At 26.6% G+C, this 11,979-nt stretch overlaps 1 protein-coding gene across 1 annotated transcript in view; it reads left to right on the top strand.

Moving 5' to 3' along the window:
• The window catches only part of LOC107454924 (protein ECT2), a gene marked incomplete in the record, with an annotated part of 42,078 nt that overhangs the window by 16,700 nt on the left and 13,399 nt on the right, over nt 1-11,979 (top strand). Inside the window, 9 exon segments of the mRNA XM_071177956.1 lie at nt 152-362; nt 2,537-2,679; nt 4,165-4,353; nt 4,435-4,545; nt 8,030-8,126; nt 8,627-8,708; nt 9,197-9,275; nt 9,444-9,563; nt 10,757-10,919. Coding sequence (XP_071034057.1) covers nt 152-362; nt 2,537-2,679; nt 4,165-4,353; nt 4,435-4,545; nt 8,030-8,126; nt 8,627-8,708; nt 9,197-9,275; nt 9,444-9,563; nt 10,757-10,919 — 1,195 coding nt within the window.

The following is an 11,979-nucleotide window of genomic DNA, read 5'->3' as shown; positions in this document are numbered from 1 at the left end:
CATTTCGACAATAGCCTCTCCCATAATGTCTGTTACAGCAAAAATATTGTAACAGGTTTACTTCCTTGCATAATAATTGCTGATTGGTTTTGTTCTTTATTTGTATGAACATTTTATATTTCTTATTCAAATGTGAGAATATCATTTTCAGCCGAATGCAGCATTGTCATCATCTTCACTAGTCATGCCCATTAGAGGCAACAAACGCAAAAGACTGGAAAGTGTTGCACGGCAGCTAATCTTGGAGAGTCTACAAGAAAATGAAATATTTTGTCCTGAGCCCAAGAAAAAATCTGAAATTGGTAAACTCTCAATTAGTGGATCCTTTCTGGACGCTACTATGTCACCTGATAAATCTTTAGGTATGTGGTGTCCATTTTAATTTATTTATTACACGTGTTTCATTAAACTGTTTCCATACAAAGCAAAATGACTTCTCTTTCTGGAATCAGAAAAATAGAATTATCATGAAATTCTTAAAGCATAAGTTTACCAATGATTTTAAAAATTCACTGCTAGTATGTTTCTGTCTATTATTACGCATAACAGCTGTTAACAATTAACCTCTAAAAATGTATCTAGTTGTGTTTCCTTATATCTATTTTAAAAATAAATTTCTTTTTAATAATCAAATCTAATTATCTTGTTACTTTGATTTTTCTATTAAACAAGCGCTTCTTGTACTAAAATTGTACTTATATCCATTACATAACTGCTAGGTCTCCTGTTTTTAATGAAGACTCCTGTATTTTACAACTATCTCCTATTTACCCGTCTATTCTCAAATTTCTCCATATTTGTTGAAAAAAATTTTAAAAAACAAATTTTGGTGATAAAATATCTGCTGATGGCAAAAATTCTTCTCTTATTCCTCAACAGATGTTGTTATTAAGACCAGTACTGCAGTATGTTGATTGTTTATAGTTAAAGCAATTATAAATAATTGTTTTAAAAAGTCTTCTTTAGATTGAGATGTATATGCATATTTTTTACTTCATAGAATGTAAGTGCTTATATTATTTCTAATTTTGAATTTCACTTTTTGACTTACATGATTATGCATCATGTATCAAAACTTTACTCGCAACCTAAAAATGTCGCTAGTAAAATCTCCGTTATTTTATTTCTCCAATGTAAATGTTAGCAGGTAGTTAGCATATTAAGCACTTTATTTTTCAAAATTGATTCATATTGATCTTAAGCTTAATAATATGTCAATTCCATGTGTTGCAGTCATCAGATAACTTTTTTTAATTTTTGATACTATATGATATCTTCATAAATTTTGCTATGTAGTTATTTATACAACTGTTAGTTAAACATAAAGCGGGATATTACCTTCAGCTGAAAAACATTTTAATTAATATATGTGTGACAGACGTGACAAGAAGATGGACGTAAAAGTGAACAATGTGACATTGCTCTGTAATGATGTATACTGAGTCAGAATTTTTAATTAAACAAAATAATACTTAATCTTACGACATGAAATGATAAAATTTCTAAATTTAAAGAAATGCATTTTACAAATAAATATTTACTACCAGAACTTACCCAAAAGGAATTGTGACAGACATGACACATATCAAATTTTAAACTGTAGTTAACTATTTTTCTTTTTATTTACTATAAAGGAAACTATTAGTATTCTTATGCAAAAAAGGTCGGAACTGGTATATTCTATGAATGAAATACAAATAATAGTACAAATATGCCATTAATTTTTGTTTTTTAATTTTAATATTTTTTTTATTTTTATAAATTTTTAACACTTATATAAATTTTTGACATTCTTAAGAATTTATTAATGTTAGGGCTATTGTGATTTTCACTGTTTTTCCTCTTTTATGTCAGTTGGCATTGAACACTTGATCTATTATTAATTTTCTGTTTTTTGTTATTAGTCCATAAAATGCCTTATTTTTGTTAGTTATAGCATTGAAATAAAATAAAATGAAATACAAATAATAAAACTAAGTACAAATATAGTAACTTTGAAGAGTGCTTAATATTTTCAAGAATTTGTTCATGTTGGGGCTATTATGGTTCTCACTGTTCTTCCTATTTTATACCAAATAACCTGGTCATGATATTTAAATCTATTAAATTCTTCTATGAAGAATTTAGTTGATAGACAAAGAAATATATATAATAGGCAAAGAAATGTATATATTTTTTCTCTCAGATGACAAATTTGATAAAACCAAAAAAAAATTTTGTTTGGACCAGCACCAATAGGATCTCTAAAATTTTGTAGTAATGGAGTATTGGCATGGTAAAAAGAGACAAACTTGAAGTATAAAATGCCTACTCTCCTCTGTGCAGAACACTTTATATTTTAAACTGCAATTGATACGAAGATGTGAAAATAAGGAAATATTTCCCTGAAACCAAATACGACTTTTAAATTTCTTCTAAATTTTAAAAATGTTTTTCATTTTAATAAACAAACTGTTTTGTTTAAATTAGTATATTATAACAATTCTTATGTACACAACTAAAAAATAAATGTGTTGTTTTTTATTTCTATATGTAGAAACATCTACCAGTGAAAATGGTTCAGAAAAAGTCAAAAGTCCAACTCTTGATCTCCGTTCTCTGACACCTAGGCAGCAAGTTTGTTTCGAATTGTTTCAGACTGAAAGCAATTATGTTGGAATTTTGAACACCATCATTACAGTTAGTAACTCTTACTAATTACTTTCTTACCTGCCTAATCTCAACAAATTTTTGCAGGATAGAGAAAAAAAATGAAGTGTAACAGTATTCATTGAAGTGTAACAGTTTTCATTGATAACACTGAATGCTCATTTCGACAATAGCCTCTCAAAAATATAAAAATGAGAAGCATCAAGATTTGTGGTCAATAAAAGATGCATTGTTTTAAAGGAAACGGTGTGGCAGAATTTTTTTAAGCTATCTGCGACTAAACTCTCTGGCAGTAATATCTTTCTACAAGATACTTTTAATACTAACAAACATGTTGCTCATTTAAAATAACAAATACACTGTGTTTACAACAAAAAATAATAATTTTCTTAATTGATCATGTAATAATTTTTTATTCTAATATTATTGGTGATATTCTCACATTTTGTTGGGGAGAAAACTCACATATTATTTACTTTGCATTTTGTACATAATTATCACAATGAAAAAAAAAATTATTAAATATCATGAAATCAGTAGCAGTAATTCCGAAAAAAAAAAAAAAAAAAGGNCCAAAAAAAAAAAGGTCTATGATGAAATCAGGTAAATTAGACTCCTCAAACGCGTATTTCGTTAAGTTGTTGTAATAAATAATATCGTATAAAATATATCGGATTTTAAAACTGTGGAGAAGTCAATAGCAATAACTTCCAAATATTTGATAGAATGTTTGCCTTAAAAAATAAATACTCAGATGCTCGATTTGAATTTTTCAAAATATTTGAAATATATCGGGATGTTTAAAATTCACATGTAAATCAATAACTGCCGAAAATACAATTGAAACGTTACATCAATTTACGATACTATCGGTGTAAATTGAGCATGTCAAAAAGTGATTACCTATATGCATGATTAAAATATTACGTTTAAATTTCTGTAGAAAAGAAAAATCTTTCTGCAAGAACTCTGTAAATTTCTGCGACAATATCGACGTGTCGCTTGCTATTCTGCCACAGGGAAGGGGAAGAACAGATTTTTTTTTAAATCACAGAATATTTCTTTGGTTAGGATGAAGATAACTTGGTTGATGGTTGTTTACACACATTTGTTTTTAAACATAGAGAGTTTAAGAGGGAATAAGGTGAAATTATATTTTTTTTTCTTCTGTGTATCGATGCCAAAACAATTTATCACAATAGCGGGAACATGCAATTATTATATCTTTAATATTAGCATAATGGTGATAACTGGGTACCTTGTTGTGATAGCAGACTTATATGCAATTCTCATTACTTTAATAATTTACTGTAATTCCTGAGTGAAATAAAAAAGTTAATTAAATTTTGAATTCAGCCTCAGGCAGCACTTTACAAGATAATCAGATAGGATGCTTAAAATAAATTAACAAATAATTTTGACAGAACTTATTAATATTTATTTTAGCATACCTTTTTTTTATACAAAAAGCATGGAGATTACCTGTATGTTTTTGAATGTGTTAAAATTTTTCAGGTATTTAAAGAACCATTGGAAAATCCTGATCAAATTGGTGGCATACTATTGGCTCCAGCAGAAATAAAAATAATATTTGGAAATCTCCCACCTATTTATGAAATTCATTTGAAAATTAGAAATGAATTATCAGAGATAATTCACAATTGGAATGATGATCACAGTATTGGCAACTTAATATTAAATCATGTAAGTTACATTTTCGTTGTATAATTACGAATATTGATTAATTAATTTTGTTTGTTTTGACTTAACTTATCTTTTTTTAAGGCACATGAACTTATGAAATCATATCCCCCGTTTGTAAATTTCTTTGAAAAAACCAAAAGCCTTCTGACAACCTGTGATCAAACTAAACCAAGATTCCACGCTTTTTTAAAGGTAATTTTATTAAATTGTTTTGTTGAACATACTTATCAATTTTGTAGGAGATGCTTTTTAATTGAGTTATATCTTTAATTAAAGTTACAGTGATGTCTAAATGTTAAAATGCTGATATAACTTTATTCTGTGTATCTTTTTCTTCTTATTTGCTTATTGAATATGTTATGTAGAAACTAATCTTAGCTGTAATTTAGTATTTTCATTTGAAATTAATGTTCTATTATCTGTAAAAATTCCCTATATTAGTCATTAATATTAAATATGTTGGTTGCGATTGGAATAGAATGAAGAATTTGTACTGATTTTATTTCAAGATTTTTAAAAGGAATCTTATATTAATAAATAACATTTATTAATATAAAAATTTCTGTATTTATGATTAAAAGTAGAATGTTTAGTTGTAATACCTGACATAATAAAATCTGTCTTGTTTTGTTGTCTTATTACTCCTTGAGTAATAAGACAACACACTAGTAACATTTTACTCTGGAATACTACACTAGTAACATTTTACTCTGGAATATTGTTACTATAAAATAATATTGAAGTTTAAGGACTGGTGGAAGCATACCGGAAGGTGTGAATGTTTATTGGTAATTATACTTTGTGAGGCTATTATTCATAAATACTTCTGAATTAAAATTCAATCAAAGTAATTATGTGTTGAGGATAAATTTAATAATTTTTTGTTGAATATTTGACTGTTTAATATTTAGAGGTAAACAGTTCTTTTATCAAGAATATAAAAGCTGATTTAATTTATTCTAAACATATGTAATTATGATTCTTTAGATATATATATAGATAAGGAAAACATGGTTATTCTTCAAAAATGTTTCTGATAACTATTTTGAGTACCTGCAAATTAAGAAAAAAATCCTTTAAAAAAATTTTCAGTCTTAGCTCTAATTGACCACTTTTATTCATGAGTATTTACTATTTGATGCAATGGTTCTTTTGTTTTTTATTATTTTTGCATAGTCTTTAAAGTGCCGTTATTTAATGCTGTTAATGTTTATAAGTAATACAATATTATACAGAAGCAAGAGAATATTGGAACAAGCATTTAAGTAGCCATTTTTGCCACATTTGATTTGGAATTTTTTTGTAAACACTCATTGGTTTTGTTGCCAAGTTTGTTTGTTTTTTTCTGTTGCAGCTATTTCTTTGGATTCTAAACTCATGTCATTCTATGCGATGTCAACTCGTAAAATGTAAAAAAGAGAATAAAATGTTTTTTTCTTCCTAAATACTAGGATATATATTCTTGATGGAAAAAAAATGTATTGGATCAAAAACTTTCTTTCGTTCTCTCTTTACATTTTTTAAATTTTTGTATAAAAATGATAGTCCATTGATTCTTATTTTTTTATTTAATTGAACAGAAATAATCCAGTGTACAAAAAAAAGTACACATTGAGAAAATATTATTTAGTTAGATAGTGAAATTAAAATACCACCATCTATATCTAGTCATGGTTTCTCAAAGTTTTCAGGTAATTTCTTCTCCCATCATTTCTCTTTTATCTATGTGGTTGTAATTTCAGAAGTACCTAGCAACTATCATCATTCTTTCTTTTTTTAAAATAAATACTGCATTGATTAAATAATTTTTTATTAATTTTAGGGATTTATAACCTTTTTTCTTTTTTTTTCCTTTTTTTTTTTTTTTTTTTTTTTTTTTTTTTTTTTTTTTTTTTTGCTACCCACAAAAACTGTAAAATATATATATTTAGACACTTTAAATAATGTATTGTTATTTTTAATTTTTATTCTTTTCAACATGTGTTAAATTCACCTTCTTATTTCAGAGGGTGTGTAGCGTTTTTAAAAAATGCTTGAAGGTGCTTATTTTTGATTTATGTTTTTTAAAGGCCTTTAATGGTGCTTTTTTTATTCAGGTTTTATAAAAATAAAAAAATGCTTTATTTTCTATTTTAAGAGATTTTTTTTCTTTGCCGTGTCTATTATCCTTCTAAATTACAAAAAATGCATGACTTTCACAATATTCTCTGCAATATTTATCAGAAACTAGTTATTTTATCATGATTTTGTAAAGTTTTTAAAAATATTTTTGAATTTTAATGATTTTTTTTTTAAATTAAAAACTTCAAATGAAAGACAAATATTTTTGAGCGCTTTAAAAGTACTTAGAAGGTGCTTATTTTTTGATAAAATATCTGGCTATGCACCCTGTTTAAAGTAATATATATGCTTTCCATTGGCTTTGGTGGTTTTTATGGTAATGAATCAAGGAAATCAGAAAATACAATTACAAAAAAGGAATTTAAAAATCTTTTTTTTTCTTCCCCTAACAAAAATTTTCTCACTAAATAAAGTCTAAATGCTAATACTGGTTTTATTATTAACAAATGAAGTATGTATCTCGAAAATCCCTATTGAAACAAACTTAAAGAGTATGGGTCAAAACCTTAAATAGGGTACAAGTTAGCTGCTTAATCTGTCCCTGGAAAAAAATATGTGCCATTTAAGTTAAAATAGCAAAAACTTCTGAACATGTGTGTAATGTGTTGTGGTGTAATAATCTGGGACAGTTGAATTTTATCTTTAATTTTTTTTACTGAAAAAAGTTGATAACTTTCTAATATGTTTCATTCAATTTATAATTTTTTTTTAAATTTAAATTAGTTTTTTTTTTATTAAATTTTAAATTGCAAACTTATAAAGGTTTTATCTTTTAATTAAAATGTATTTATTAGTTGTTTTTGTTTTTAATTTATTTTAAATTTAAATTTTGTTATTTTTTGTTTCATAAAAATAGTTTTTTATATTCAAAGTAATGATTTAAAATGAAAAATCATTGTATATAACACATTGGATGGTTGTCAATTATTTTTAAAAAAGGAAATTAGAGATTTAAATCAATCCTCCCAGCTGAGAGTTGAAATTTGAATCTTTCTGGTAAACGACGGAGAGCCTAACTCTTACACATATGTTCGTAAATTTTTGGCAGAGGACAAATTAGGCGGCTATTTTGTACTGTATCTAAAGTTTTAAAATATGCTAATTTAAGTTTAACTTTGTTTTAATAGGTATTTTTCTTTTTTGGGAGAGAAAAGAGTGAAAACATTAGTGAGAAAGAAATATATCCATCTTAATAATTAAAAAGTGTCTTTTACAGAAAGAAGTAAAACAATTTTTGTTTAATTTTTTTATTAATAATATTAAGAAATGTTAATGAGCTAATTAACCATGCATTTTGGTGGTTAATGATTTTAACCAACTAAATGATTCAATGCAAAGTAAAATCTTTGCTTTAAAAGCATATCATTATCGCTCAAAAATTGCTACTAAGCACCTATATCAAACTGAAATTATTGAAGATTTTCAACCAATAATGTTCATTTGAAGATAAAGCAAACTTTTCTTTACATTGAAGAGTTAGCATGAAATGTTAGTATTATAAGCTTATTGATTTTTTTTTAATAAAATTGTTTTGTCTTTTTTTTTTTCATTCCAGAGAAACCAAAGTAAACCAGAATGTGGTCGACAAACTCTTCAGGAGTTGTTGATTAGACCTGTTCAGAGGCTACCCAGCATAATTCTTCTACTCAATGGTTTGTAAAAATTTTCAATAATATAATGGTTAGTGTATCATTATATTTTACTCCAGCTGATAAAATATGAATTTGATAGGTTTCTTTTTATATCAAATTTAAATGAATTGCGCACAAGGTTGTATTAAAAAATATATAGCTATTTTATTTTTGTATTTAGTAGTATTTATTTTTTTTAATATAAAAATAGTTTTCTTTGTAATTAATGTGTAATTCTAATTAAAGACTAAAGTAAAATGTGAATTAAGGGAGGATAAAAGAGATCTTGTATCAACAAGTTTATAAATCTTTAGACATATATTAATAAGTATGTAATATATTATTTGAATTTGATAGATTAAAGGAAAATTATTTACTCTTCCACTCATATAAGCATATACTGACAGAAAAAGTTAGAAATATATACTGGCCGAAGACTTCTGCAATTTTAACACTTTGATTTCATTTTCTTTTATACAAAATATCATGAAGTATTTTTTATGCATAGCTTTATGTTTTAGATATTTTAAAGCATACCTCAAAGAGCAATCCAGATTTTCAAGCACTCGAGAAAGCTGTACAGGCTTTAAAAGATGTTCTAATGTAAGTGACAGTCTTAATTCTTTTTTATTAATGAACAAAATATGAACTGTAGCCTCTTTTCTAATCATTCTTTTTGTTATTTGCCAATAAAAATAGATGATTCTGCAGCTAAATACTAAATTGTTTCTACTTAGTTTAAATATTTGATATTTTGTGTATCTGCAGGAAAGGTGTATTAAAATTGCTTTTTGAGTATGAGCTGTAATTTGATGTCACAAAAAGGAAGGGAAACGCACTACAGACAAGATCATCTGTAACGTTACGAGCTTTCCCTCTTTTAGAAATCTAAAGAAACCGCGGTGCTTTTTATTATTTTTAAATGCCTGACTGTACAAGTATATTTCAGAGTGGCGCTCCTCATCCATTGTCTAATATTACATTACCGTCTTTTTTTGTTGTAAATTTTAGAATTTCATTTTTTACTGTGTATTTATTATTTTAAGTTGTGTTAAATTTATAGTAATGTTAGCTTGTGTTTTGCGTTTCAGGCATATCAATGAAGATAAGCGCAAAACTGAAGGTCAAGTCGAGATGTTTGATATTGTGAATGATATTGACAACTGTCCTGTGAGTAAACACGTTTAAGTGTCTTTTTTTTGGGGGGGGAAGAAACTTTTCTACATTTATTAATTGCATTATATTAGTATAAATGTTTTTTTTAACTGTGTTTCATGATACTTAAATGACCTATACCTAAATACTAATGGCAAATGAATTATTCTTATTTTGTTTCAGCCTAATTTATTGTCCTCTCATCGTAGTCTAGTCACCAAAGTTGATACTCTAGAAATAACGGAATTACTGAGTAAAAAGAACTCTACTGTATCTATGTTCCTATTTACTGATGTTTTAGAGGTATTCTTAACTTACATATATATATATATTTCAAGTTATTCTTATTTAAGGTGATATTTTAGCTTTTTGTTACCGAAATCGGTTTTGCGATTTATTTGAAACAATTTGAATAAATTCATTTTTATTTTATAAAATTGCTTCTTAACTTTATTTAATCAAGGGTCTGTCTAGGTTTTTCTGAGAGGTACCTACTTTGTGAAAATTAAAAATTATTTTAAAAATCAACAAAAAAATATGGATTTATCGTTTTTTACAGGACACAAAAATAAAATTTAAAAAAAAAGTATTTTGTGAAACTACCATTTTTCCTAAAGTTGAATTTGTGAAGGTCCGCGAAACGGTAGTAAATTTAGCCTGGACAGACCCCTGAGTACATTGCACAACCTAAAAAGCAGAACAGCTTAATTTTTTATTTAATGATTGGACTATCATTTGCTTATATGCAATCTTACTAATTCACAAGATTGACTTTAAACAGGCTAAATTGTTCTGCAAACAATTTTTTAAGTAAGGTAATTGAATCCAGAAATGTATTTTCTTTTCAGAAACATCTATCTTTTTTTTTTTTTTCTTTCAATCAATCTGGATTCTTGACCCTTAAAGTATGGGGTTTGCTGCAATTTGAAACATTTTGTCCTTAACAGTTTAGTCAGGAATGCAGTCAAAAGTGTGAATAACTTAATGTTAATTCTTCTCATGTGAATCAACGTTAATTCTTCTTATGTGAATCAATGATAATGCCTCTCCTGGAAAAATGTTAATTCCTCTTAATAAATCAGAAAATATTTGTGCACAATTATAAAACTTGTGTATATCCTCACTAGAATTCATTGACATGTGCTAAATTTTGATAAGCTTTATAAATAGTTGAACAAGCTGTAAGATTGTAAAATACTATACCAATTCAAAGGGGGGGGAATTCAATTTGTTCTGAATAATCTAAAGTTTAAAGTTGAATTTAAATATTTTCTTGATGCTTAAAATGCAATTTTGTTTCTCTTTGTTTTTTTAGCAGTAAAATTTATAAAACAGAGAATTTTCTATTTAAAGTGGCATCTCTAAAATAAATATTAATCAATTATCTATTTCTTAAATGTTTTTTTTTTTTCTTTTAATATGTATATGACCTTAAAATTTGAGTTTCCCCTACAATATCATATTCAATTTAACTGTATACTAACTGTTTATTGTAGGTTTGCAAAAGGCGTGGCAGAGCCACTGTAAACACATTGAAAAGCCCTGGAGTGGTCAGTTTAACTGCAGCTACCTCAAAATCACATATTAAATCATACAAGCATATTGATTTAATCCCCTTGTCACACATTAAACGAGTAGTAGACATCACAGAAACTGATGGTAAGAACCAAATACAGTTGAAAAAATAAAATTGTCGGATAATGGGGTGTTTGTATTTCTTGATTTTGTGAGTATATAGTCATTAAACTATGAGTAAAACTACTCAAAACAATTAATAACTAAAATAAGATTTATTAAAACCTCTTATTTGTGTTTTACTTTTCTATTTTAAATAAAGATACAATTTGAAAAAAAATTATTGACAATTTTTTATTACTGGTATAATACAGACATCCCGATGAGAGGCTAAACTATGTCACTTGACATAGTATTTTAAAGTATGAGCTAAGCTATGCATTTGGATGATCAATCATCCAAATGCAGAATATTGTTGTTTTTTAATGGTTTAAACTACTATTTTACTTTGAAATGAAATGAGTTCCATTTGGTTTCCATTAGCGACTTACTGATAAATTTTCAGTCGGCTATTAAATATAGTGATGCCAGATACAAGCATTTTTTGTCTTTTTCTAATAGTCACAGCAGTTATTGGATTGTCAGGTTTAATGATGTAAAGTCCAGTAATGGTTAAGTAATTGAGTGACATCAGCTGTAATAATGATGGCATGTGTTTAACGTATATCAAAAGAGGCGTCATATAACCGAAGAATAGGGTGATTGGACGCAAAATAATCGAAGTTCTCTTTTATTTCTAATTTTTAAAATCACAAAAAGAATATTTAAAAAAAAACATATACAGTGAAACCTCTGTTAAGCGGACATTCATGGGACCAAAAGATTTGTCCGCTTATGAGAGTTGTCCGTTTACGGGAAGGGTACCCTAATAACGAAATTTAACACCGTAAATTGTTTTTAGAATATTCTAAAGATGTAGAAATAATTAAATAATATCTACAAGGATACTGTAAATATCTACAAGAATATTTATTTAAACAATAAGAAAGATAAAAAAGAATATATAAAGAAGTTTGATATAAATACATAATTCTGGATGTAGCTACAGATAAATAAATATAATTTTCCTATTAGCATAGATACTCAAGTTAGACATATGATACCAAATAGGAGCGTACTGTCCTCAGTCCGTTTCAATTATTAG

Source organism: Parasteatoda tepidariorum, chromosome 2 (genome assembly GCF_043381705.1).
Source record: "Parasteatoda tepidariorum isolate YZ-2023 chromosome 2, CAS_Ptep_4.0, whole genome shotgun sequence".
Lineage (NCBI taxonomy): Eukaryota > Metazoa > Arthropoda > Arachnida > Araneae > Theridiidae > Parasteatoda > Parasteatoda tepidariorum.
The sequence above is the reverse complement of the archived record's forward strand: the minus strand, read 5'-3'. Positions and strand labels throughout refer to the sequence as shown.